Source organism: Marmota marmota, unplaced genomic scaffold (assembly GCF_001458135.2).
Source record: "Marmota marmota marmota unplaced genomic scaffold, marMar, whole genome shotgun sequence".
NCBI classification, from domain to species: Eukaryota; Metazoa; Chordata; class Mammalia; order Rodentia; family Sciuridae; genus Marmota; species Marmota marmota.
Genome location: NW_025999999.1, coordinates 3,033,783 through 3,060,305, shown reverse-complemented (window position 1 = coordinate 3,060,305; position 26,523 = coordinate 3,033,783). Strand labels below are relative to the sequence as shown.

Sequence of the window (26,523 nt, the reverse complement as noted above, 5' to 3'; positions counted from 1 at the left end):
AAATGTTCCCACAGTGGTGGCCACCTGGGTGGCAGATTTGGGGTTATCCTGTGCCAAGATTGTTTTTCTTCCTCCTGGGCCTTTGCTCTTCCCACCCTCTCTACTTGGTTGCTATTCAAATTTCTAATTTGTATCAAATGCTTAGGTTTATACAGCAGCCACTTGTCCCTGTGGGTGTGTGTGTTGGGGGGGTGAGTTTTATAGCTTGCTTTTGACCCAAATGCTCTTAAAAGGATGCGTCCTGTACCACACCCCTGGGCCGTTTGAATGTATGTGGAAACAACAGGATTGACTTGGTTTTCTGCCATTATTGTGACAAAGGGGAGCAGTTAGCTCAGCAGAGACTGGAGCGCTAAGCACAAACAGATGTGGTCGGGCAGCTGGGGAGGGTCCTAAGCTGTCCCCAAATGCTGGTACTAGCTACACACTCTACCCCGGAAGTCGGCAAACTCATCTTCTCTGCAAATTGGCAATTTCAAATAAGGAATAAAAGTTGAGCTGGATGCAGAAAAGATGGGAAGGCCCTGGCTCACCTGGTGGAACTGAGAGGAGCCAGATTTGGACAGGAAAATGAGAGAAGCCGGGGCTGGGGGAGGCCAACTTCCAAAGCAGGGGCCAGAAGGCAGAGCCTGGGAGGAGAGGGTCAGACAAGAGAGTGGCCAGCTTCTGAGCTGGGCTGGACACAGATGCTGGACCAGAGTTCTCCTTAACTTGGAGAGTTCTGCAGCACCTGGCGGGGGCTGGGCTGAGGCCAACACGTGAGATGACCTGAAGGGTGCTCTGAGATGAAGGAGAAGTGGCCACAGCATGGCGAGTGCCTCAGAGCTGGCCCTGCCCTGTCACTCATGACCTCTCAGGTATGGTAGCCAGGACTGGTTTCCCTGTCTCCACTGGGACAGCCATGAGCAGGGTATGCCTGTGTGGTGGTGGCCCAGATGCAGGTGGGCAGAGCTGCTGCTGCACTGGTTCAGATGTGGCTGGCCTGAGCCTGCTGGGGGCAATCAGGGCCCACAAATGGGAACACCATGTTGGTCACAGCCCATCATCTGTCAGCTGTTCCCCACATCACCATCTGCACCTGCTGGTAACACAGGCAGCCAGGCAAGGTGGCCCCAGAGATCCCCCAGAAAGCAGCTACTCGGTAATGTTTTCTGAGTTTTCCTTGTGTGGAGAAATAGCCTGTAAGCTTTCCAAGGAGAGGCCTTGACCCTGTGGCCTGGTTGGGGATAGTGACTCTGGGTGCAGCATGTGGGCTCCAGCAGGCCCCCTCTTGGAGAATGGCTATGGAAGACGGACTGCTGCTGCCCAAGTCTGTAGGAGAAGGAACGGCCAGGGCCCGTGGCTGCTGGGGAGGTCCGAAGGCCATGGCCTGAGGTGGCATCGATGTTCCTGAGTTCCGTCACCTTTTCTAGGCCTCGTTTGTGAATGAACAAGGGTGTTCTGTCCAGTCTCTGAGTCCCTCCTCCCTCCACTCATGCTTGTGAAGTGTCCCAGGGCAGAGAGAGGGAAGGGTGGGCTGGAAGAGGAGGAACAGAGTGAGGCGTGGAGGGACGCAGGAAGCTCAGCAGCCCCTTCCTTCCTGTGATGCACCCAGAGGCCTTATCCATGGGTGGCAGGGTGCACCCTGGGGTCAACCCACCCTCACATACTCCAGGACCGGCCCTGGTCTTCCGGCCATGAGCAGCCACCTTGGCCCCAGCAGGCAGCCAGGCCCCATGCAGGTAGAGGTGGGCGCAGGTTTGCAGTCCTGGTCTCTGATGGCCAATCTGACCCGCTTTGGACAGGCATCTGGCCCAGAACCCCTTCATCTGTGACTGTAACCTCAAGTGGCTGGCGGACTTCCTGCGCACGAATCCCATCGAGACGAGCGGAGCCCGTTGCGCCAGCCCCCGGCGCCTAGCCAACAAGCGCATTGGGCAGATCAAGAGCAAGAAGTTCCGGTGCTCAGGTAACTGCCTGCTGGTCTGTCTTCAGACTGCTCAGGGACCCCGTGATGATTCCTGAGTGGCTCCAAAGAGGGTGTCCTGGGGCACTTTGGAGTCAGGCTAGAGGGCGCAGGCCCCACCCTGTGTCCTAGGTTCAATGTTGGTTCATCCCCTCTTCATTGTACTGAGCCCTAGGAGAAGTGGGGCTGGCAGAAGGCCCAGAGGGAGGCCCAGTCCCTCTACTCCCAGGCCAGCTCTTCTTCACACTGCACTCGATCCTTGAAAGATAGTCAGGAGGCCCGGGAGGTTTTGCAGTGAGCTAAGAGCCTCCTCAGACTTTGGGGCAGCTACAGCAAGGTCGACGCAGTCCCCACTGTTCATTGCAAGTGAGAGGTCCCATTGGATGTGCTCCTCAGCACTGACCTGGGCAAGGAACACCAGGGCTCTGGAGTAAGGCTTCTGCATCAGGGGCTGGGCAGGTGGACTCAGGCCCCCATACCAGGTACCAGCTGCATTCCTGGGGTGCCTTCAGCCAGGTGGGACATGGGGCCAGGCCTGGCTGCTCCTCCATCATGACATTTCTCTGCTTCTCTCCCCAGCCAAAGAACAGTACTTCATTCCAGGTAGGAGTGGGGGCCAGCCTGGAGGGGCAGTGGCTGTGAGTGGGCCACATGGGGGACTTGGAAGGCCCTGGGTTGGCCATGCTGCTTGGAGCCTGCCCTCTGCCCAGCTCTCCTTCTCGCCACAGGCACGGAGGGTCACCAGCTGAACAGCGAGTGCAGCAGTGATGTCACCTGTCCCCACAAGTGCCGCTGCGAGGCCAGCGTGGTGGAGTGCTCCAGCTTGAAGCTCTCCAAGATCCCAGAGCGCATCCCCCAGTCCACGGCTGAGCTGTGAGGGCCCCACCCTGCACCCCTCCTCCACCTGAGCGCCCGTTGACCCCCAGGCCCACTCCAGGCTTTCCCCTGTCCAGCTGTGTTTGGGGGACCGCAGGAGACATGAACCACAGCCTTCACCCCAATTGCCCACTGCTTCTGCCTCACAACCCCCTCGAAGCAGTCTCTGACACCAGGGAGGGCCACCATCCTGAACTAGGGGTGGCTTTCTTCAGTGATGCTTTTGTCTACCTTCAGGGACATGATTCTGTGAGTTGAAGTCGGGGCTTAACATCCTTTATTATTTTTCTCTATCTAAAAACATGAATTTGTGTAGATAAGTATCACGTGCTTGGACGCCTGCGTGTCTCTGTCCTTTGTGTATGCAAATTTTCATGACATTTTTAATGTTAAAAATATGCCCGTTCACCTCTCCCCCAGTACCAGGCCCAGCCTTCCTTTGAGATGAGAACCATTGGCCTTGGCAGATACATTCATCAGGGAGTCCCCTTGGTTTGCATCCCAGGGCAGAAGGTGCCTTAATACCCACCATTTATTTATTGGCATGTACCTGCCTCTTGCAGACGATTGAACAACAATGAGATTTCCATCCTGGAGGCCACTGGGATGTTTAAAAAACTTACTCATCTGAAGAAAATGTGAGTCGCTTGTTGGTGGGAAGGTGCCCATTAGGATGCTGGCCTGGGATGGGGAGGGAGAAGGCTGGGGAGGGGGGAGCTTCTCAGGGGGACATGGGGTGTTGAGTGCAGGAAGGGAGGGGCTCCTGGGTGCTGGTAATTTGAAATTCTCCTCTCATCCCCCGCCTCCTCTCCCAGCAACCTGAGCAACAACAAGGTGTCCGAAATTGAAGATGGGGCCTTCGAGGGCGCAGCCTCCGTGAGCGAGCTGCACCTAACCGCCAACCAGCTGGAGTCCATCCGCAGCGGCATGTTCCGGGGTCTGGATGGCTTGCGGACGCTGTGAGTGTGCACAGCAGGGCCACAAAGCCCAACCACGGGGTGGGCATGCACTAAAGGGAAAGCCCAAGAAGGCGGGAGATGGCCTTCCCCAGGCCCCGCTGCAGGACAGCTGAGGACCCTGCATGAGGGCAGGCAATCCCACTTGGGTGACTCGGTGGACAGGCCCATTCTCTTGATCCCTGGGGCAAGTGTGATGCCTGGTGAAGGGATGGAAAGAAGGGGCCCTCCTGAGGTCCCCCTGCATTGCTCTGGGGTCAGGCTACAGGAATACAGCACAACTACAGGCCAGAGGGACTGGACAGCTGTGAGGGGACCTTGCCAGGTGACTTGGTGGAGCTAGAAGGACAGGGTGGTGCACCGTCCCTGGGATTCTCAGAGCCAGCCAGAGCCCAGGAGCTCAGTGGCTCCAGGGTCATGAGCACTCTGTGAAGCTGCAGGGAGCCCCTTTCCAGCCAGTGACCGTGCTCTTCAGGTGACCCTATGGATGTTTAGTGTCCAGCAGACAGGTTGCCTGCCCTGCCAGCCTTTCCACAGTGATGGGACTGTTCTGTGTCTACACTGTTCACTCTCCACATGGCTGTGGAGCCCTTATTTAATTTCAATTCATTTAAACTGAAATGACTACATGTGCCTCGTGACCACAGTATTGGAAAACGCGGCTCTGGCAAGCCACCCGCTCGGGCTGAAATCCCAGCTCTGCAGCAGGGTGTGGATTTGTCTTCTGAGCGTGTATCATTGCACTGGTGGAAGGTAAATGAACGTGCGGCAGGACTCCCTGTGGATCTTCATTTGTTTGTTTTACAAAAAGGGGATTTGATTAGGCACTGTGTTTTGCAGCTTGATTCTTTCATTTGAGCGTATAGCCTGGCCATCTTTCTGGGCTGTTCCTGTCTGGCTGCCTCCTCCCTTCTTATATTTACCTACTGTTTTTTGAAAGAGGGTGCCCACAGCCAGGACCGAGGCTATAAAAATCACACGAGGGACAGTGCAGACATAGCAAAGAAGTGCCCATGACCTCACCACTGACCCTAAATGACTGCTGTTAATCATTGGTATTAACAACTATCCTTCTGGTCTTTTACGTGCCTGCACCCACGTTCATATGCACATACGTACATACATGGAAATATAGCTCATCTGTGGAACCATCTCCACAGTCTATGTCATAAACATATCAGTTCTCACCAAAAGTTTACCTCCACCATCTTCATCATTATTATCATTAGTATGATAAGAACACCTGAGATAAGATCTGCCCTCTTAGCCAATTTCCAAGTATATCTTGCAATATCATTTGCTATGGGCACATGCTGTTCTGTAATGATGAATTACATTTTGTGTAATTGAAATACACTTTTAAGGAAACCCTACAATAAATTTTATCTAATAATCTTTTCCTTTAACATAATGTGGGCACCTTTACCTATCATTAAATTTTCTTTTTCTTTTTTTTTTTTTGAATTACTTATTTTTTTATTTTTATTTTTTTTCTTCATACATGTACTTGGGTTTTTTTTTTGCATTATAATTCTTATTACACATATATACCACAATTTTTCATGTCTCTGTTTGTATATAAAGTAGGTTGACACCCAATTCGTGTCTTCATACATGTACTTTGGATAATGATGTCCATCATATTCCACCATCCTTGCTAATCCCCTGCCTCCTCCCTTTCCCTCCCTCCCCTCTTCCCTATATAGAATTCATCTATTCATCCTATGTTCCCCCTGCTTACCCCAGTATGAGTCAGCCTCCTTATATCAGAGAAAACATTTGGCATTTGATTTTTTGGGATTGGCTAACTTCACTTAGCACTATTTTCTCCAACGCCATCCATTTACCTGTAAATGTCATGATTTTATTCTCTTCTATTGCTGAGTAATATTCCATTGTGTATATATGCCACATTTATTTTTTATCCATTCATCCACTGAAGGGCACTTAGGTTGGCTCCACAGTTTAGCTATTGTGAATTGTGCTGCTATAAACGTTGATGTGGCTGTGTCCCTGTAGATGCTGTTTTTAAGTCCTTTGGGTATAGTCTGAGGAGAGGGATAGCTGGGTCAAATGGTGGTTCCAACCCAGATTTCCAAGATATCTCCATACAGCTTTCCATATTGGCTGCACCAATTTGCAGTCCCACAGCAATGTATGAGTGTGCCTTTTTCCCTACATCCTCACCAACACTTATTGTTATTTGTCTTCATAATAGCTGCCATTCTGACTGGAGTGAGATGAAATCTTAGAGTAGTTTTAATTTGCATTTCTCTGATTGCTAGAGATGATGAGCATTTTTTCATATATTTGTTGATTGATTGTGTATCCTCGTCTGAGAAGTGTCTGTTCAGGTCCTTGGCCCATTTGTTGATTGGATTATTGTTATTATTATTTTTTGGTGCTTAGCTTTTTGAGTTCTTTATATATCCTAGAGATTAGTGCTCTATCTGATGTGTGAGGGGTAAAGATTTGCTCCCAGGATGTAGTCTCTCTGTTCACCTCACAGATTGTTCCTTTTGCTGAGAAAAAAACTTTTTAGTTTGATTTCATCCATTTATTGATTCTTGGTTTTAATTCTTGCACTATAGGAGTCTTATTAAGGAAGTTGGGGCCTAATCCCACATGATGGAGATTAGGGCCTACTTTTTCTTCTATTAGACGCAGATAAATTTTCTTTTACAACATCAATTTGGATGACTATATATTGTATCATCGCTGGTGATTTAGGCTGTTTCTGACGTCTTTATTTCGAGCAAGGCTGTGATCAATGTCTTCAGCACACTGTCTGTGCCCACCGTGGTATTGAGGATTCCCTTTGGTGGAGTCCTCAGAGTGGACCAGCCAGTGGCAGGGGAGAGAGGCCTGTTGGAGACCTGTGCACTCACCACACATACCGGGGAGGTCCCCGGCCATTGTGTGCCGCTGTGTGATAGTGGCCTCTCACCCACACTCCCAGCAACTCTGGCATCATCATCATTATTATTATTATTATTATTATTACTACTGTGTTTTTGATAATTTTTCAATTTGGCAGGCAGAAATGGAATGTTTCTTAGGTGTCCTTGCTTACTCATAAGGTGAGCCTACTCCATGAGCATTACCCAGGCTGTTTTGGTTTCTCTCCTGACTGGCCTAGTCTGTTAAGGCTTGTTTTCGGCTGTTTTTATCTGGGCTGGGTTTCAGAGGGTGAACCTAGGCCATTCCCGATGCAGATGAGGAGGAAGGGCGTCCAGAAAGCCCTCCCGGTGGGGGTAGGCGTGGCCGTGCAATGGTCCACCATGCGACCAGCGCACTGGTTTCATTAATGAGGTTCTTGGCATAAAAGTTAGCTAGCGAGATCGAAATAAAACACACAGACTCAGTTACCTTTTTCTATGACCAGGTCCTAGACGGCTCCCCTCTCTGGTTCCCACCTCTAACCGCCCGGTAGGGCAGCAAGGATTACTCAGGGCTAGCAGGAGAGAGAGAGAGAGAGCACGCCAGGGAGTAGCCTTTTATTGGGGAACAAGAAATTCAGGGGAGAATTCCATCCAATGAAGGTTGAGGGGGGCCGCACTCCAAGGTCAGGGTCAGTGATTGGCCCCCAGGGTCAGTGGTCAGTCATACCCCCACACGGACGGGCTCTCTCATCAGGAGAGGGCCGGGAAATCCCCGACACAGTTAGCCAGAACGCCTCAGACCCAAACCGGGAGTTGCCCAGTCACGTGTGAGAATGGCTTCCCACACAATGGAGCCATGTGAGGGGCCCTTGACCACCGTGGGGGCGAGCTACACCTGACCGCTGAGAAGATGGCCTGGGGCTGGGTGGACATAGTCTCCCAGGTCACAGCAGAGTTTAAACTGTGGGCAATCTGAAGATCCCTAAGGAGTGTTAAACTGGAGAGGGACAAGATGCTGGCCACTGGGTGGAGCATGGCCTGGAGATGGGGAGGAGCACTGGCCATCCAGGGAGTGAGTGACCGTGGGCTGCAGGGGCCTCTATGATAGGGTAGACAGGAGGCGCACAGTCCAGGCACCCTTGAGGCAAGGTGGTCTGGAGGTGGGCACAGTCGTGTGGAGCTCTCCCTCGCGTGGCCATGGCCATGGCCCCCGTTCCTGCTCTGCAGCTCAGAGCCTCTGGAGGAGCCTTGGGAACCACCTGGTGGTGACCACCGCCGTGTGACCCAGGGGGACTGTGGCGGGCCACAGCCCAGGGCTCTTCCCTCCTCCGCAGGATGCTGAGGAACAACCGCATCAGCTGCATCCACAACGACAGCTTCACGGGCCTGCGCAACGTCCGGCTGCTCTCGCTCTATGACAACCAGATCACCACCATCTCCCCCGGAGCCTTCGACACCCTCCAGGCCCTTTCCACGCTGTAAGTCCCGGCCTCAGGGGACAGGCAGGATGGTGGCTCTGGGAGCAGCCATCCCTGGGGGCGATCTTGGGTGGGACCTCCTGGCTTGTTGGAACATGGCTTCCACCACTTTGGAATTCTGTCTCTCTCCCCCAAACTGACCCTCTGGGTAATGGTTGGTTGTGTGGGAAAGAGCCCTGGGTGCGCGGGGCCAGTAAGCGGCAAGTCCTACAGCAGTGGACGGAAAGGGGCCTTGCTAAGTCAAATGAAACTGGCGGGGTGTCTTGATGGCCCCATGTCCTGCCCCTTCCAGAAACCTCCTGGCCAACCCCTTCAACTGCAACTGCCAGCTGGCCTGGCTGGGCGACTGGCTGCGCAAGAGGAAGATCGTGACAGGGAACCCGCGATGCCAGAACCCAGACTTCCTTCGGCAGATCCCCCTGCAGGACGTGGCCTTCCCCGACTTCAGGTGTGAGGAAGGTAATACCCGGGCCCCGTGGGCAGGCGAGGGGGTGAGCGGAGCCAGCTAACTGGCAGGCTGGGTCAGGAAGATAGGGAGTGGCAGGCAGCACTCTCACACGCCCCAAGGGAGGAACACAGTGGGGAGGGGAGGCTGGCTGATGGGGAGGGACACGGAAATTCCCCCACTTGGAGGTGTCTTTGTGTGGTTAGAGGAGGAGTAATTGCTTATAGCAGAAAAATGGGAAAGTACAGTAGAAATAGATAAACATTACCTATGATCCCATCACTCAGAAAATCAAGTAACATCTTGGTGCATTTTCTTTATGTAAGTATGTTTAACCCACAGACCCGCCTCCTAGCTGCTCCTGAGACTTATGGGGTCACCCTCTGAGCTTGGCCCTGATTGCAGGAGCCTTAAAAAGTCCCATCCTCCTCGCTGACCAGGACTTCATCCCTTCCTCCCTAGGCCAAGAGGAGGGGGGCTGCCTGCCCCGCCCGCAGTGCCCCCAGGAGTGCGCCTGTCTGGACACTGTGGTCCGGTGCAGCAACAAGCACCTCCGGGCTCTGCCCAAGGGCATCCCCAAGAATGTCACAGAACTGTGAGTAGTTCAGGGCCTCGCAGCCTCCATGTTAATTCAGAGGAATACATTGCCTTTCTTGAGGAGGAGGAGGAGGAGGAGGTGCCCCAGTGCAGGGATCGGCTGACTGGGAGGAGGGTCAGGGCTTTGCAGAAAGCACCAGTTCCGACAGACTTGGACCTTTTCTTGGATTCCCTCTCTGAGGTCACCTGATGACACAAGTCTCCAGATCGAGGGCTTCATCCCATTAAACTAAGCTCTCCTTTAACAGAGGGAGTAACATTACCTTTCCACTTGACATTGTCTCATGAGTCTTCCCCTCTCTCATGAAAACAAGTGTGATTTTTTCTTAACTAGAGACATAATATTCTTCACGTGAACCGATGATGGTCTAAATGTCAAGTCCCCTTTTGTTGGATATTTAATCGTTTCCATTTTGCTGTCATAAATAGCTCCAAGGTGAACACTCCTTCAGTGAAACCACTGCTTTGCCACTAGCCAATGTAACGGTGGCCTGCTCGCTCACCTGCCCTGCACCAACCCTGAGTATGGCAATGTGCCAGTCTTCGTTGATTTGGACTTGGTGTCTGAGCTCCTGTGGGGCTGTGGATGTAAATGCAAGCAACAAATGAGAACGGGCAAACTTATGCTTCTGTGTTCTCTCTCTAGCTATTTGGATGGGAACCAGTTCACACTGGTTCCGGGACAGCTGTCTACCTTCAAGTACCTGCAGCTCGTGTGAGTATTCAGGCTGCTTGAGGATCTCTGCCCTGCCTCAGAGGACATGCAGGCCATCGGCATCTAATTATCTTGGTTCCAGTTTTTCAGGAAGTTCCTTCTGGACAGATCCTGATTCTAAATCCCCTCTTCCCAAGGGAAAACACCTGTGCCGAGAGCTGTTTGCCACCTAGTGGCCATGGTTGGGAATTACACCCTTCCAGCATGGTTGGGTCAGACCTGCCTGCCTCTGTGTCCACATCTCCCCCATCCTCCTCAAGGGGGATCATTATTGTTAATGTGACAAATCCGTGCAAGGATCAGAGCTAGGACAGAAGTAAAGGGTGATGGGAAACCTCTTTGTCCAACCCGGAACCCTAAACCAAATAAGACACTGGGAGCTACAAATTTATAACTAAGTTCCTCTTAGACTAACATCTGCTTTTGTTATGTCCACCTTCTACCCTTTCCACCCCATGGAAACATACAAAATAATAAACCCCAGGATAATAAGGTCGATTCATTTAGTCTTCCAGCCTACTAAGTACCTTACTGCTATTGTCTGTCTCTGCTCATTGGGCAGATTCTGCCCCAAAGAAGACCAGAGACCATTCTATTTAGTGTACCTGCAGCATTGCTGCAGGAAGTGTGGCCCGGGGACCTGTGTCAGTCTGAATACAGTTGTGACAGATCTGTACGTAGATAAGGAGCCCGTCCCAGGGTGCAAATTGACATCTTCCTTCCTTCCTTGAGAAACTCTTGCTATGCAAACAACGTTAGCTAAACTAAATTGTGTGTTTAGATTACATTTTGGCACACGTTTTCTTGCTGTGGACTGGTAACAATTGGTTCAAAGACTGGCTAATTCCATTCTGTAGAATCTTGTATCTCCAAATACCTGTCTTTGCTTAATGACCTCAAGAGTGTGTTTTGAGCCGTCCAGTGGGGGTGGAGGTGGAAGAACATGGTTGGTGGCTGGTGACAGAGAAAGAGAAAATACTGCAATTCCCCAGGCTTTCTGTGGACTACTCTGATGAAGCTCCAACTGTGGCTAGGATACCCTTGAAGAGGCCAGGAGGGGACAGAGTGATACTGTCAGTGTGCCAGCTGCTGCAGGGTCACCCAGGTTTAGACCAGGCTCTGCCTGTGCCCAGCTAGGTGGTCCCAGGTGAATTCATCACTCTGAGACTCCTGGTCTCCATCTGTAAAGTGGGGTTACTCTCTCCCTTGCAGTACTGCCGAGGGGGGCTTGTGCACTAGCACACACCAGAGAGAAAGAGAGGACCACTGGCAGGAGGGAGGGGGAGGGGGCAGTGCCCTCCCCAGGAGCATTTCCTTGGTGAAAAGGGGGATAGCCAGCTCTTCCTGGAAAGGGGAGGGGCAAAGAAGGAGAGGTGGCAGAGAGGGACACCAGGGAACTCAACAGCTGTGAGCCCAGTGCGCCTGCCTCTCCACCCTTGCCCCACCAGAGCAGTGGAGCTGTGGTCCTCCTGCATGGGGAAGGGCCAGAGCAGGTGGGGGAGGGCCCTGACCTGGGATTAAGTTCTCTCTTTGCAAATGATGATGCTCTTGCTTTTTCCAGGGACCTGAGTAATAACAAGATCAGTACCTTAAGCAATTCCTCCTTCACCAACATGAGCCAGCTGACCACTCTGTGAGTCCCAGCAGGGCCTGGGTGGGGGCGTAGGGGGCCTGGCTTCAGCCTTATTATTCTGGGCATTGCTCCCTGGTTACTCATAGGACCATGTGCAGACTCCCTCCCCTGCAGAGAGACTTTTAAAAAACATCTCTCATTGTGTCTCCTCAGCCTTTTGTCTAAGATCAAGTGTAAACATATCTTTCTTTGTGAAATACAACACATACGGAAAAGTGCAAAAATATAAATGGCACCGTTTAACAAATAATCATCAAGCTAGCACATGTGTAGACACCTAAGTCAGAAACAGAGCCATGTTAGCACTTCAAAAGCCCCATCCCTACCTGTCATTACTGCTCCCTCCGCCCACCCCACCCAACGTAGCCCCCATCCTGACGTGATGATGATAACTTATTGATTTTCTCTGTAGTATTGTCATCTACATATGCATTTCTAAACATCACCATTTAATTCTACTACATTAAAACGTACAGAGCATTTTTTAAAAATCTAAGCCAAATAGAAGCCCTTTTGCTTGACATTATCATGTCTGTGAGACCCATCCTGTTGTGTGCAGCTGCAATCTAGTCATTTTCATTGCTGTTACTTTTTTCATTGCCATACTTCCCTCATTCACTCTATTATCAATGGGTATTGGGTCATTTCCAACTTGGCTTGTTGTCAGCAGAGACTCTCTGAACATTTTTATGCACCTATCCTAAGAAATTTCATGTGATCTCTAATTATATTCCAAGTAATTTATCAGAAGGTATTAAGAAGCATCCCTATTATTTTCCTGGTGCTTAAGAGTGCATCTCTTTTGGGGCTGGATTGTGGCTCAGTGGTAGAGCGCTTGCTTAGCACGTGCGGAATGCTGGGTTCAGTCCTTACCACATAAATAAAAGTATTGTGTCCAACTACAACTAAAACAATTTTTTTTTTTAAAAAAAGAGTGCATCTCATTTGCTTTCCCAGCATGTCATGTTCCTTACGATGCACCACAAACAGGGATTTTCCCAGGCTGCTGTCTAGGTCAAACGGTAGAGCCAGTTTCCGGAAAGGGAAGGGGGTCCGGACCCAGCCAGTCTTTAGAGGAGAAGGTGGGCTGAGGCCAGCAAGACCTGATCTCATTCCTCTCCTGCACTTACCTGCCCCAGGACCGGCTAGTCAGCTGGTCCCCACTCCCCAGGCTTCCTGACACCTTGGCAATTTGCTCCTTCTTGGGGAGATTTAGCCTTGAAAAGGCCCTTTGTGAGCCAGTGTGTGTGGAAGCCACCTCTGTCTAGGGCTGTGTTCCCAAGCTATAGATCCTGCCCTCCAGGGACATTTGGCAATGTCTGGAAACGTGTGTAGTTGTCACAACTTGGAGGGAGGGTGCTGCTGACATCTAGTGGGCAAAGGCCAGGGAGGCTGCCAAACACCCCTCAGTGCACAGGATGGTCCCCAAGACCAAGAACTGTCAATACGCCCAGGCAGACAAGTCCTGGTCTGAGTGACCCTGCCAGCCACAAGGAGGACAGACCCTTTCCTGTGATATGTCTTTTTTTTTTTTTTTTTGAGGAGGAGGGGGGCAGGTACTGGGGATTGAACTCAGGGGCGCTCGACCACTGAGCCAAACCCCCAGCCCTATTTTGTATTTTATTTAGAGACAGGGGCTGACTGAGTTGCTTAGCACCTTGCTGTTGCTGAGGTTGGTTTTGAATTCGCGATCTTCCTGCCTCAGCATCTCCAGCCACTGGAATTACAGGTGCCACCACGCCTGGCCTTTCCTGTAATATGGACAGCTCATTTATCTTGCTATTTTTTTTTTTTTTTTTTTGGTTTTTGCTTCCGGCATAAGAAAGGTCTTTGGTGATCTGTTTAATATCTTACTGTTTTTAAAAAGAGCTTCTATAATCCTGGAGACTCCGGAGGCAGAGGTGGGAGAATCACAAGTTCAAGCCAGTCTGGGCATCTTAGTGAGACCCTCAGCAACTTAGCAAGATCCTATCTCAACATAAAAAAATAAAATAAAATGAGCTGGGGATGTGGTTCAGTGGTAGAGTGCCCCTGGGTCCAATCCTTAGTGCTCAAAAAAAAAAAAAGTAATTTTACTAAAGTATAATTAACATACAACAAACTGCCTGCATTAAAGTGTAGAACTTGATAAATTTTGACATATGCACACACCCAGGAAACTAACCACAATAAAAAGTGGACCCCTGATGTCCCTTTGCACTTCTCCCAACCCCCAGCCCCATTCGATAAGTGATCTGTTTTCTGTCATTATAATTAGTTTGCATTTTTTAAAAGTTTTATGTAACCATTTATAAAACAAGCTCTTTTTGGCTTGGCTTTTGTGGCTTAGCCTAATGATCCTGAGATTCATACACACCGGTGGTCCCTTCCTTCTCACTGCTCAGCAGTATTCCCGGGCATGAATGTGCCCAGTCTGTTCCTCCATTCATCAGTGGGTGGACGCAGGGGGATGTCCAGGGTGGGGCTGTTGCAGGTATCATCTCCCTTCTTCATCTGCTTGTCTTCCTTGAATGGAATCATTTCTCTGAAAGCATTTTGAGAGGTGGTTTAATGTGTGGACTGTGGAAACTGAGAATCTTTTTTTTAATATATATATTTTTTAGTTGTAGGTGGACACAATACCTTTATTTTTATGTGGTGCTGAGGATCGAATCCAGGGCCTCACGTGTGCTAGGCAAGCTCTCTACCTCTGAGCCACAACCCCAGCCCCCCCAAAACTGAGAATCTTAATGACAATCCCCCCAATAACTTAATAACATGGCCTTGAGGAAGTTCTTTTCACTACATGGAGCCTCGGTTTCCTCATCTATGAGATGAGTAGAAATGGTACCTTCCTCTCCGTCATCGACTGTCCCTCCCTCCCTCCCACAGGATCCTCAGCTACAATGCCCTCCAGTGCATCCCTCCTCTGGCCTTCCAGGGGCTCCGCTCCCTGCGCCTGCTGTAAGTCCCCTCAGAATTCATTCCTCCAGGAATCCACTCCCCTGGGGCCCTGCCGCCACCTGGTGGGCAGCAAAGCCCCTGTGTCTGGGGCCCAGGCAGGACTAATGCTGTGTTCAGGTGGGAGTCCAGAACATCTGCGTGCAAGCCCCTACAGAAGCGAAGTCCTGAATGGGAAAGGATGTGAGAAAGGGGGTTGCTGTCACCCCCCAGATGAATCTGGGGTGTGTGGGGGGAGGGGTGTCCCAAGATAGGGTAGCCCTTTACTGCATCTGAACAGCCTCCTATTCAGATTGAAAATGTTTGGCTTGCAAGAGATGTGGGCACCTTTTCCAGAAGTTCCTACTTAAGGTTTTGCCATGTGACCAAAGCCTTCTGTTGTGTCTATCATGACAGCCGCTGTCAGCCCCACCGGGGAGCAAGGTGACATTCCTCCAGCCCTGACCCATGGCTGGCCGTATGAACTTCTTTATCAACCTCTCAAGCTAAGAGAGGGAGGGCTTGCAGGCGCACCAGTCCAATCGGCGATGCAAACCTGCTGCTTGAATTATTTTTGATGACGAAAAGAGTCCTCCCGAAGGACTGGGGGACAGGGGGGTCCTCCAGGACTATTCAGGGCTCCCTCCTCCTTCACTGGGGCCAACAGGGCAGGGTCTCTGGGCTGAAGGCCACCTCCCTCCTTGCACTGACAGAGAGAGCTGGAGGACAGCTTGTCCCTTCTCAGGAGAGAACTGGGACTGCCCCTCCACTGGGGCTCCTGTCCCTGTCTCTGGACCAGGCACCAGCAGCTTCTTCTCTCCTCAGGTCCCTCCACGGCAATGATGTTTCCACCCTCCCAGAGGGCATCTTTGCAGACGTGACCTCCCTGTCTCATCTGTGAGTAGCAAAAGCCCCATTCTTGGGCCTCACTGGATTTTAACAAAACTTGGGTTCTGAGGGAGACCCCAGCTTCTCAGATTGCCACAATGTCCCTGTGCAGCCTCAGTCCCTCAGGCACTCAGTGGTCCACCGGTCACAGCACTGGTCAGAACAGTTCTTCACAAGCCAGGGCCAAGGTAGAGCTGGCCATTTTCTGATTGCTAAACACTTCACTTGGGTCAGCTGCTGCGACCCTCACACTAGTCCTATACACAGGTACCGTTCCCCTGCACGTGAGGAAGCAGGCCCAGGGAGAGTGAGAAGCTAGCTTGCCCAAAGTTGTGCGGCTGGTGGGTGGTCAGGGTTCTGAGCCCAGTGCCCATGCTCTTAACTTCACACCATGAAAGATAAGTTCCAGACATTTTCTACCTCCCAAAGTGACATAATGGACATTGAATTGCTTCCCAAACCACTTAGCTGGCCGTGCCATGAGGATTCTTTAAAAGCAGTAGTAAAATGGAGAAAGGGGACCCTGTGGAGGGAGGAGGGGAGGAGGAAAGAAGGCGCTGGGCAATTAAATTGACCAAATTGTTATGTGTGTATACAAATATGCCACAAAGAGCGGACTATTATGTGCAATTATAGTGCACCATCAAATAAATAAATAAAATAAGGAGAGAGAGAGAGAGAGGTAGGCTTGACTGCTCTAAGAGCTAAACACAGAACTACCTACGACCCGGCAGGTCCACTCCCAGGTACGTACTCAAAAGAGCCAAAATCAGGATTTCGAACAAATGCTTCTATGCCAATGGCCGGAGTCCATTACAACATTGTTCACAGTAGAGCAAAGTTGAAATACCCCAAGTCCATCCACAGAGGAAGAGAGAAGCAGGACGTGGCAGAGACGTCCAACAGGGGAGAATCCCCCAAAACTAATAAGTTCTGATATGGCCACAGTGCGGGTGAACCCGAGAAACGCACCACTGAAATAAGCCAGACCCCAAGGACAAGTATAGATTATTCTACTGATGTGAGCGTCTCAGAACAGTCACATTCCTAGAGGCAGAAAGGAAAATGGTGGGGCCAGGGCTGGGGGCCAGGCTGGGTACCAGTGTTTAATGAGCTCAACGTTCTGTTTAGGGTGAGGAAAATGTTTTGGAAATGGACGGTGGTGACTGTTGCCCAACACTCTGAATGGAATCCACATTCCTAACTGTACATTCAAAACGGTTGAAATACATATATGTGATATATATTTTAGCACATAAAAAGTGGAGAAGTAAAAAAGCGCTGTGCTGGGGCAGGGCCACCCCCTCTGGAGGCTGGGATGGGTCCAAGCAGACGTCTTTCCTGGCATTCCTTGGTGCCACTGGCTGGGGAGTATATATGGACCGTGGCTGGCACCCTGATTGGCAGACCTTTTGTCTCTCCACCCACACCCAGGGCCTGGGTGGGCAGGCATTTCTGATCAGAAGGGCTCTTAGGGTCACCAGCGTCTCTCTAGAAGTTCATTCATTCAACCATCTAACTAGATTTTCCCATTCTGGGACTTACCTTTCCCAGATTTTAATCTCTGAAATCAAGTGTGTCTTGCCAGGCTCAGTGGCACATACCTGTAGTCCTAGCTACTCAGGAGGCTGAGGTAGGAGGATCCCAAGTTTGACACCAGCCTCAGGAACTTAGCAAAATAAAAAATAAAGGGACTGGAGGTGTAGCTCAGTGGTAGAGCGCTTGCCTGGCACGTGTGAGGCACTGGGTTCGATCCTCAGCACCACATAAAAATAAACAAAATAAAGACTTTGTGTCCATCTACAACTAAAAAAGTATAATAAAAAATAGGTCTGGGGGTGTAGCTCTCAGTAGTAGAGTGTCCCTGGGTTCAATCCCCAGTAACAGTGACAATAAAAAATCATAAAAATAATGAATACATAAATAAAATCAGAGTGTATCTTAAAGTTATATGTATATTTAATATGGTAATGTTTCCCAACCCCTCCCAAAGCATGTTACATATGCGATGTATCTGACAATCTTAGACTTGAAGAAATAAAATAGGTGTCACTCTTTGAAAATCTGCTTGAGTCAAATACTATATTAAGTGCTCTACTGTGGTGTCTTGTTTACTCCATGACCAAAATGAGAAACAGGTTTTGTATTATGTGCCAGCTCTGTGTGATTGGCTGGAACCGCCCTGAACATTGCACTAAAAATTCCAGGGCTGGTCTGAACTTAGGGGGAAGAGTGCAGTGATTGATTAATGATGTCTACCATGGAAATGGGAGGGGTAAGGGGCCTTGTCCAAAGTGACAGGATCTATTATTTCCATTTTATGGTGGTAGGTTCTGAAAAGTTAAACAACTGTTCCAGGTCCTAAAGCTAGGAAATGACAGACAGGATTGGAACTTAGGTGTGTCTGATTCCAAAGCTCACTATTTTTTTATTGCCTCAATAAATATATTCTGGGAAAACAGAGTGAGTCAAGTGCTGAAGAATTTACTAACAAATTTCTGCCCTCTGTGATCATCTAGATATTATAAAGGAGTCTGAAGGAAAAAATGACTAAGGGGAAGTCTGAGGAGCTTCACAGAGGAGGTGCCATTTATGTTGTCATTGAAAAGGTATCAGGAGTGTGGTGGCTTTTCTGTTGCTGTAACAAAACACCTGAGAAAATCAACTTAAAGGAAGAAAGATATATTTTGGCTTATAGTTTCAGATATTTCAGTCCATGGTCACTTGGCTTCCTCACTTTGGGTCTTTGGTGAGGCAGAACATCATGGCAGGGAGCACATGGTGGAGCACAGTTGCTCCTCTCATGGCAGCCAGGAAGCAAGGAGAAAGAGGAGGAATGGAGTGCTGGTACCCTCCTCAAAGTTGCACTCACAGTGGTCACTTCCTCCAACAAGGCCCCACCTCCTGAAGTTTTTACCACCTCCCAATAGCACCAGCAGCTGGGGACCAAGCCTGTAATGCACCAGCCTTTGAGGAACATTCCAGATCCAAACTATAGCAGGAGTTTACCATTTGGAGAAGACTAGAAGGGCATCCAGGAAGAAGAATCAAGTGAAAAGGCTTCAGAAAGCAGATGGCATTTTCAGGGATGTTCCTGTCCAGCATAGAAGAAAGGGTTTGGGTTGGGGAAGAATGTAGGATGGGAAGAACTGAGTTTGGGAAGGGACATTGGAATTCTGTTGTGAAGGGCCTTTTGTACCATGCTAAGGAGTTTGGATTTCATCTTATAGATAGGATGGAATTGTGAGAGAATGAAGTCACTGGTGACATAGAGGCTGCAGGTGACCGGAAGAGGCAGGAGTGAGGTGGGTTAGAGATGCTGGCTGTGGACACAAGCCAGGAAGGGGCAGTGTTGTTTGTTGTTCCTGCTGACTTGAATTCACGAGGGCTTGTTTCCCATCTGTGATTGTTAATTTTTGAATGTGAGCTTATTTTGGGTTGACATTAATCTTTAGAAATTTCTCAGGACCTACATGGGAGACGCTGGTCTCCAGAGAGGACTTGTGCTTGTCTGTACTGGAGACGAGGAGCTGCTGCTGCTCTGGGACAGCTCAGCCTCCTTTGCATACTCATGAGCTGTGTGACGCGGCTTCAGCCTCCCGCTTGCCAGGCCAGACCCTCAGGATCCAGTCCACCTCTCCCACCTTTGGCTTCCTTCTTAATGTAATTCTTCTGCTTGGTGTTTAAATCTGTAGTTGGTTACTTTTCCTCTTTCTTCATGAGAAGTGAATACCTCCCAAGTACTTTCTAATGTTGTCTCCAGCTCAAAATCTAGGGGCTTTGATTTCTAAATGGGAAATGAACAAACGACACATGTTCTGAACAAACAAAAAAAACCTGAAGCTGGAAAAACTGAGTTTGAACCTTGTTCCTGCCTCCTGAAAGTGCTAACGTTCTAAGAAGCGCTCTCTTCCCCATGTGATGCTTGCCAGCCCTCTCCTCTGCACTGGTCGCAGAGGAGCGGGGTGTGGGGCAAGGGTGCAGTAAAGCACTGGTTCATCACATTCAAACCCCACGAACTAGAAATCTGGACTATGGAGTTGGGTCCTTCCAACAACTTGCAGTGGGATTTTTGACAGTTTGTTCTTTAGACCTCTCTCTCTCTCTCTCTCTCTCTCCCCCCCCCCTTTGTCTCTCTTTGGTACCAGGGATTGAACTCAGGGGCACTTGACCACTGAGCCACATCCCCAGCCCTATTTTGTATTTTATTTAGAGACAGGGTCTCACTGAGTTGCTTATGCCTCACTGTTGCTGAGGCTGGTTTTGAAGTCGCCATCTTCCTGCCTCAGCATTCCAGCATTCGGAGCCACTCTTCTTTCATCATTACAAACACTATTCCCAAGGCCCTTTGTGATTCAAACATACCATGAGTGCGAGTGCTCCTCGCTGTCCTGGGTTTCCGTCTCCTGCACATCTCATGGCTGCTGTCTACTTTTATCTTTACTTAGCAGTTAGCTCATTTTTCATCTGTTTTCTAACTATTCATCCACCTGTGTTAATCATCTTTCTGTGACCATCACAAAATAACTAAAATAATCATCTTAAAGAGAGGGAAGGTTTATTTTGGTCCATGGTTTCAGAGGTTTCTATTCATGGTCAGTTGGCCATATTGCTTTTGTGCCTGTGGCAAGGCAGCACATGGTGGTGGGAGACTGTGGAAGAAGCTCACCTTATGGCATCTAGGAAGCAAAGAAAGAGGAAGTAGAGAGGTCAAGTTCTAATATCCCCTGAGGGACATGCCCCCCATGACCTAACTTCCTTTATTAGGCCTCATCTCCTAAATGTACCACCACCTCCCAGTAGTGCCAAGGGCTGGGACCAGGCCTTCAGTACCTGGGCCCCTGAGCAATGCCAATTCTATGCTAAGTTTCCTTGTTGTCATTGTTCATTACTATAATCCTGCATTTTGCAGACTCTAATCTGTTATAGACAAGAAAGCTAGAATTCTAAATTCATTAAGAACTAGGTGTGAAAATCGATAAGGAATGACTAAGTAAGCTATGGCATGCCCATACAACAGAACAGCAACGAATTCATAATCATGATAATCGTCACACTAGTATTTATTATTTGATGTAATGAAGAATAAATGATTCAGTGTTCAAATATGTACACAGGAGTTGGAAGTATCCAGCCCTGCTGGGACTTAGTGGCTCCAGTCTTCAAGGGACTGCTTCTGTACTCTCCAGTCCAGAAAAAGGAGACTGTGCTACACACAAATAAATTGCCTAAGAGTAGGATGGGCAGAGAAGGTGTGGCTTGGGTGGAGGAGACTTTAGGAGCTTGCTAGCCCAGGCCAGGAGAAAGCCACTTCAGGCCAGGGACATTAATAGAGACTGGGTAGAATCTTGACACGAATAGCTTCTATTTCAGCTATGTCCAGGCTGTCCCAGAGATCAACAGCACAGGGTTATTTATACTTTTGCTGGGATGAGTACCTGAAGCCACAGTCCTTTTGGATTGACAAGTGTCCTGGCTGCTGGGCCCACAGCTCTGTCTCCATTAGGCCTGTGTCTCTCCACATCCCACTGAGTTCATAACAATTTTCTTTTATGATTAACATGTATAAATTGTTCTTCACTGTAATTTTCATTGGGGAAAAAAAAACAGTTCCCAGCTGAAAGTGAATGACAAGTACCACTGAGGAGATGATAAGATGGTCCTTAGCTACAGAAATCCAGCTGTGGATAAATTAAAACTTGAATTGTTGAATCCAGGTGTGGATCAGAATCTGCTCAATACAGAAACAAGAAAGACCATTTATGTATCAAGCCAGGATCAAAGCCTTTTTTTTTTTTTTAGTTGTAGATGGACACAATAACTTTATTTTGTTCATTTATTTTTTATGTGGTGCTGAGGATCCAACCCAGTACCTTGTACATGCAAGGCAAGCACTCTACTGCTGAGCCATAACCCCAGCCCAGGATCAATGCTTTTGAATAGGTTTTCTATGGCTCTCGTCCCATAATTTGTATTATTAAGAGTGGGGGAAGGACACTTATATTTGAGATCCAGCTTTGCTACTACTTATGGGCAAACACCTGTACCCATCTGGGAATTTGTGAAGATCCTAGGAGACATCAAGGGCCCCCACATTCACAATGGCCTCAGACTCAATCTTCTTGACATTTTATCTAGTGAGCTACAGGACTGAAAGAACAGCCATTCCTAATAAATTTTTAACTCCTGTCTCATTACAGGACTATGCTTCTTGTAATGCACTACCAATTCTGTATTTCTATCTTTTGAATTGAGTTATATTATACTTTTATTAATATAAAATTTTTCTAATGCATTTATTTAAAATATACCACAAGGTATGTATTCCTGTTATTCTTAGAAGCCATTTTTTAAAGAAATAATCTCCCTTTATTAAATAATATGATTATGTAAACTTCAACTTCTTTTCTCTCTCTCTTCGTATGTGAGGGAAACAGTATACCAATATTTTGTTCTGAGGATTTTTCTTATTGGTCCTTCTGAGTTATACATGATAGTAGAATCTCTTTTGATAAAATTATAAAAATTATAAAATTATATCTTATTCTAATTAGGTAAAAGCCTTTTTTTTTTAAAACATGCTGTATAGCTTCAAAAATTCAGTGTCTAAACTGGGTGCAGTGGCGCACGCCTGTAATCCCAATAGCTCAGGAAGCTGAGGCAGGAGGATCGTGAGTTCAAAGCCAGTCTCGGTAACTTAGTGAGGCCTTAAGCAACTCAGTGAGACCCTGTCTCTAATAAAATATTTTTAAAAAGGGGGGCTGAGGATGTGATCAGTGGCTAAGCACCCCTGGATTCAATCCCTGGTACCAAAAAACAAAAACAAAACTCAGTGTCTGACCTCCCTCCACATCTGAGAGGCCCCGTTACTGCTCAGTGGAAAGAGGATGGTGTCTGTCCTGTCCCATTAGCCAGGATGGATGCTGTCAGCATATAAGGATAGAAAAAATTGAACATGTGTCTAGGTCGACCCTGCCTTTTTTCCAGGCTATGCGATTCCCTCAGCACCCATTTTAGGTTATATGTGCTTATCTTTCCTTCCCTGCTCGGTCACAGGCTCTTTATTGAATCATAAAGTAAGCCCCAGAGATGTTGAATGAGCTGCTCAAGGTCACCCGGGCAGGGAGCAACTGCGGTGGGGCTAGAGTCCAGAGCTGGTTCAGCCTGTTTTATAAGATTGCACATCACCTGCTGTGCTATTTTGGGGAATTCCTGTTCAGAGCCGCTGTTATTTGCATCAGATTGTGCACATCTTAGGGGGGGTCCACTTCCTCTGTGTTGCCCAGAAACAGGTGGGAAACGGCAGTGCATCCATTGGGGACTTAATGAATTGCCCATTGTCATGGACATTATCCAACCTTATATTTTCAAAGTAACATGGGTGCTGCTGAACTTCAGGCACAAGGCCCTAATTTTAGTATTTGCTGAATCAAAGAACTCGGGCCTCTTCTTTTCCCCACACCCATGTCTTGTCCATGTCTGTCTCTTGTGTGGCTTAGGGCAAAGATTCTGAGCTGGCTCACTGGATTGGTAGAAATGTTAGGAAGTGGCAGTGTACAGTGTGGGTGCCCATGCTAGGGTGTGCACAGGCCCGGCCTTAGCTGGGTGGCCAGAATAAGTGGATACAGCATGCCGGGGGCAGCTATTGACATCTGACATGGACTTCTGGAATTCGGCTTCCAAGCATCTGTTCTAGAGAAGTGCTCACACCTCACAGAGACAAATACAAGAGCGTTCACCGCTGTTAGAACTACCAGACGGTCCAGCAACAGGGAAACCGCTCATTAGACCACGGGGTAGCCATTCTCTGGGATAGTAGGAAGCAGTTTGACAAAATGAGGTGGCTCCGCATACGCAGACCTGGAAGATTTCCAAGGCGTGCTGTTCAGCAACAGCTCAGAAGAGAGCGTGCGGGGAGGAACCACGTGCTTCAATGTGGGAAAGGACTGGGGGGCTGCATGCCCGCAAGTGGTGACTGTGAGTCCCTCTGTGGAGGGCAGTGACAGCAGGGGATGGGCTTTTCTGGGTAATGTGGATGTAACAGTTTATTTAATTGCTCACTCGCTGATGAGCAGTGGTTTCTGTCCATTTTCTGCTGCTTTAAAAGAATACCACCCACAGGGAAACTCCAAACAACAGAAGTTGATTTGGCTCATGGTTCTATAGGCTGGGAAGTCAGAGAGCGCGCGTGTCATGACGTGGTGGAAGCACAAGTGAGCGCCCGAGAAGCAGAGAGGAAATAAGCCCAAACTGATCCCTTCCATTGGGACCCCATGCCTGCCCCAGGAGAGTGAGCACAGAGCCTTCCTGTCTGCATCACCTCTTAAAGGGCCACAGTTGCACTGTCATTTCAATGACAATGCGGTCACACGGATGTCTTTGCGTGAGCGTGTGTGTGTGTGTGTGTGTGTGTGTGTGTGTGTGTGTCTGTGAAACTCCCAGAAACAGAACTGGGAGAAAAGCAACCACCTTGGTAATTTGAAATATCACAAATTTCTCCTCCTGGAAGCATACCATTTTGCACGCCCATCACTAACATAGGAATGTTTTTTTGACATAAATTGAGGTGAAATTTTACATAACATGAAATTTTACATAACATAAAATTAACCTTTTAAATGCGTATAGTTCAGTGGCACTTAATCCATTCACAGTGTTCTGTGGGGCAGAGACTTTTGTTTTGTCTACAGCATTTCAAAGGGGCTCAAGATGAGATGCATCCCTGTGTTTTTTTGTTTAACAAAAATTGAAAAGAAAAATAAAAGAGTATGGGCTTCCGAGGCAGAGAGCTCTGGGTCTGGATCCAGGGGCCACTCTTCACTAGTCATGTGACCCCAGGGAAATTACTAACTCCATGCAAGGCTCAGTTCCCACAGCTTGAAGAAAACTTGGGGTTAGTGAGAAGACTCTATGCTTTTTCTATGTGAAAAGTAGCTGTCTCATCACAACAATGAATGTTGGTTGCTTTCTCTCCTGTGACCACGGGAGGTAAAGCATTCGTAGACTCTGGTCCCAGCAGCCCCTTTCTCTGTGAGATCTTGGGCTCGTTCCTCAACCTCTCAGAGCCCCAGTTTCTGCACAAGTCAAATGAGGATCATAGAGGGTGGTGAAGACTGAGATGATGCATACGAAGACTTTAAAATGGCACCAGCTATACACTCAATGCTTGTAAATTAGGGGCTGCTAAAATTTTTTTTTGCCAGCTCTTGGCACTGTGTTTGGGACCTTAGGGGCTCACTGGGTGAAAGACCCCCTGAAGCCGTAATGGCTCCTTCTCTCTGATCTTTCTCCCAGGGCCATTGGTGCCAACCCCCTGTACTGTGACTGCCACCTCCGTTGGCTGTCCAGCTGGGTGAAGACTGGCTACAAAGAACCAGGCATTGCCCGCTGCGCTGGGCCCTCAGACATGGAGGGCAAGCTGCTGCTCACCACGCCTGCCAAGAAGTTTGAATGCCAAGGTGAGTCCCGGAGCATGAGAGAAGGGTGGTGGGTGCCGTTACAGCCCCACCTCCTGCTGCCAGGGACCCCAAGATTCGCCCAGTGTGGGGAGGCTTCCAGACACTCCTGTGTCCTTGTGGTGACCGCTGGGTGGGGTTCTGGTGACAGGAAAGAGGCACCTGCTGTTTGTTAGGATGGCTACCTTCCAGTCCTGACAGACAAGGAACAAGGCCACCAGGGCTTTAATCCTTTCGGTGTTTATGTAAGAAAGATAAAAATAGCAGCAGTGTTTCTGGAAGCGCCCAGCCTCAGCAGGGCCAGCGCTCGGCCTTCAGGGCTAGAAACTGCGCTTGCCAATTAGCTTAAACCTTGGTCCCGGTGGAGCCGAGGACCAGCTGCGGCTCTCTTGACATTTGCAGAAAACAGCCTGAGCGTGACTGGCGGCTCCTTCTGGCTTGGCTCTGGGGCCGCTCACCTCGCGCCCCTGTAAATACTTGCTCAGGGCTTGATTGACTGACTGGCCGATGGCGGAGCCCCCGAGGCCCTGCCCGGCATAGACAGGTGGCTGAGCCGCTGTTCCAGACCTAGCTTTGTGCGGAGGGGGCCAGTGGGGGAGGGCCCCAGGGATTTGGGGGCGCGGCCCTTGCTCTCAGAGGCCACGATCGATCGGAAATGAAACTGACAGCCGTAGGTTAATGAGGAGGCCACGGACCACCCTGGGTGTAGGAGGCTGTTACAGCAGCAACAGTTCAGAGGGGCCGTCTCTGTGGCATGGCTCTTGGGAGCCAGCCAATTACACTACGTGTGCTCAGTATTTATTGAATGGGGTGGGGTTGGCACTGTTTTTAACTTTTTTTTTAGTTGTAGATGGACACAATCCCTTATTTTATTTATTTATTTTTATGTTGCACTGAGGATGGAACCCAGTGCCTCCCACGTGCTAGGCAAGTGCTCCACCACTGAGCCACAGCCACAGCCCTGTTTTTTTTTAACTTTTTATTGAACTACCACCTGCATACAGAAAAGTACACCTGATTTGAAGAGCCCAGTGACTCTTCACTAACTTAACTGCCCAGGTAGCTGGCACCCAGGTCAGGGAACAAACCCCACCTGTGCTGTGGAAGTCCCCCTGGTGTCCCCTCAGCTTATGAAAAGGATTTTTCTGTTGGTGCTCCTGGCTCTTCAGCAGAACCAATACTCCACCCCTTCCAGAAGAAGCCTTATGGGCTAACCTGAGTTAACTGGCCTGGTTCTCCTGTTTATTCTATTGAGATCCTAATGCCCCTCATAGGTGACACCCAGTAGCACAGCCCCTGGCTTCTCCACCCACTTCTACAGCCAGTGAGACCTGAAGGGGCTAGAGAGGGGCCTGCTGTAGTCAGGGAGGTGACAGGAAGGGTCTTTCCTGCTTTAGGCTTGGAGAAGAACAACTTGAAGGCATATGGACCCTGATGTGGCCTCCCCACAGAGCCAAGCTCAGGCACCATGCTCGCTCTCTACTGAGGTGGCCACCTTTCATCAACCTGGTCAGGAGGCAGCAGGCGTGAGGGTGTGAGGGGGCAGAGGGAATGTCAGCTGACTTCAGGAATAATGACCATGCCACTCACATACTGATGACCTGGCCCTAACTGTCATGTGTGTGGCTCCTGTAGTCCTTCCAACCCAGTATTGACCCATGTTACAAAGGAGGGTCCACAGGCTGGACAAGTGGACGGTGCAGGGGGCAGGTATGATCCTGAGAAAACACAGTG

General features: G+C 49.2%; 1 protein-coding gene across 1 annotated transcript in view; it reads left to right on the top strand.

The window, feature by feature from the left end:
- Window positions 1-26,523, top strand: part of Slit1 (slit guidance ligand 1) — a 137,076-nt gene that overhangs the window by 93,063 nt on the left and 17,490 nt on the right. Inside the window, exons 14-26 of the mRNA XM_015494847.2 lie at window positions 1,785-1,948; window positions 2,525-2,548; window positions 2,674-2,818; window positions 3,385-3,459; window positions 3,637-3,780; window positions 7,994-8,137; window positions 8,430-8,596; window positions 9,045-9,177; window positions 9,826-9,894; window positions 11,456-11,527; window positions 14,399-14,470; window positions 15,272-15,343; window positions 24,629-24,792. Coding sequence (XP_015350333.1) covers window positions 1,785-1,948; window positions 2,525-2,548; window positions 2,674-2,818; window positions 3,385-3,459; window positions 3,637-3,780; window positions 7,994-8,137; window positions 8,430-8,596; window positions 9,045-9,177; window positions 9,826-9,894; window positions 11,456-11,527; window positions 14,399-14,470; window positions 15,272-15,343; window positions 24,629-24,792 — 1,445 coding nt within the window. The remainder of the gene's footprint in view (window positions 1-1,784; window positions 1,949-2,524; window positions 2,549-2,673; window positions 2,819-3,384; window positions 3,460-3,636; window positions 3,781-7,993; window positions 8,138-8,429; window positions 8,597-9,044; window positions 9,178-9,825; window positions 9,895-11,455; window positions 11,528-14,398; window positions 14,471-15,271; window positions 15,344-24,628; window positions 24,793-26,523) is intronic.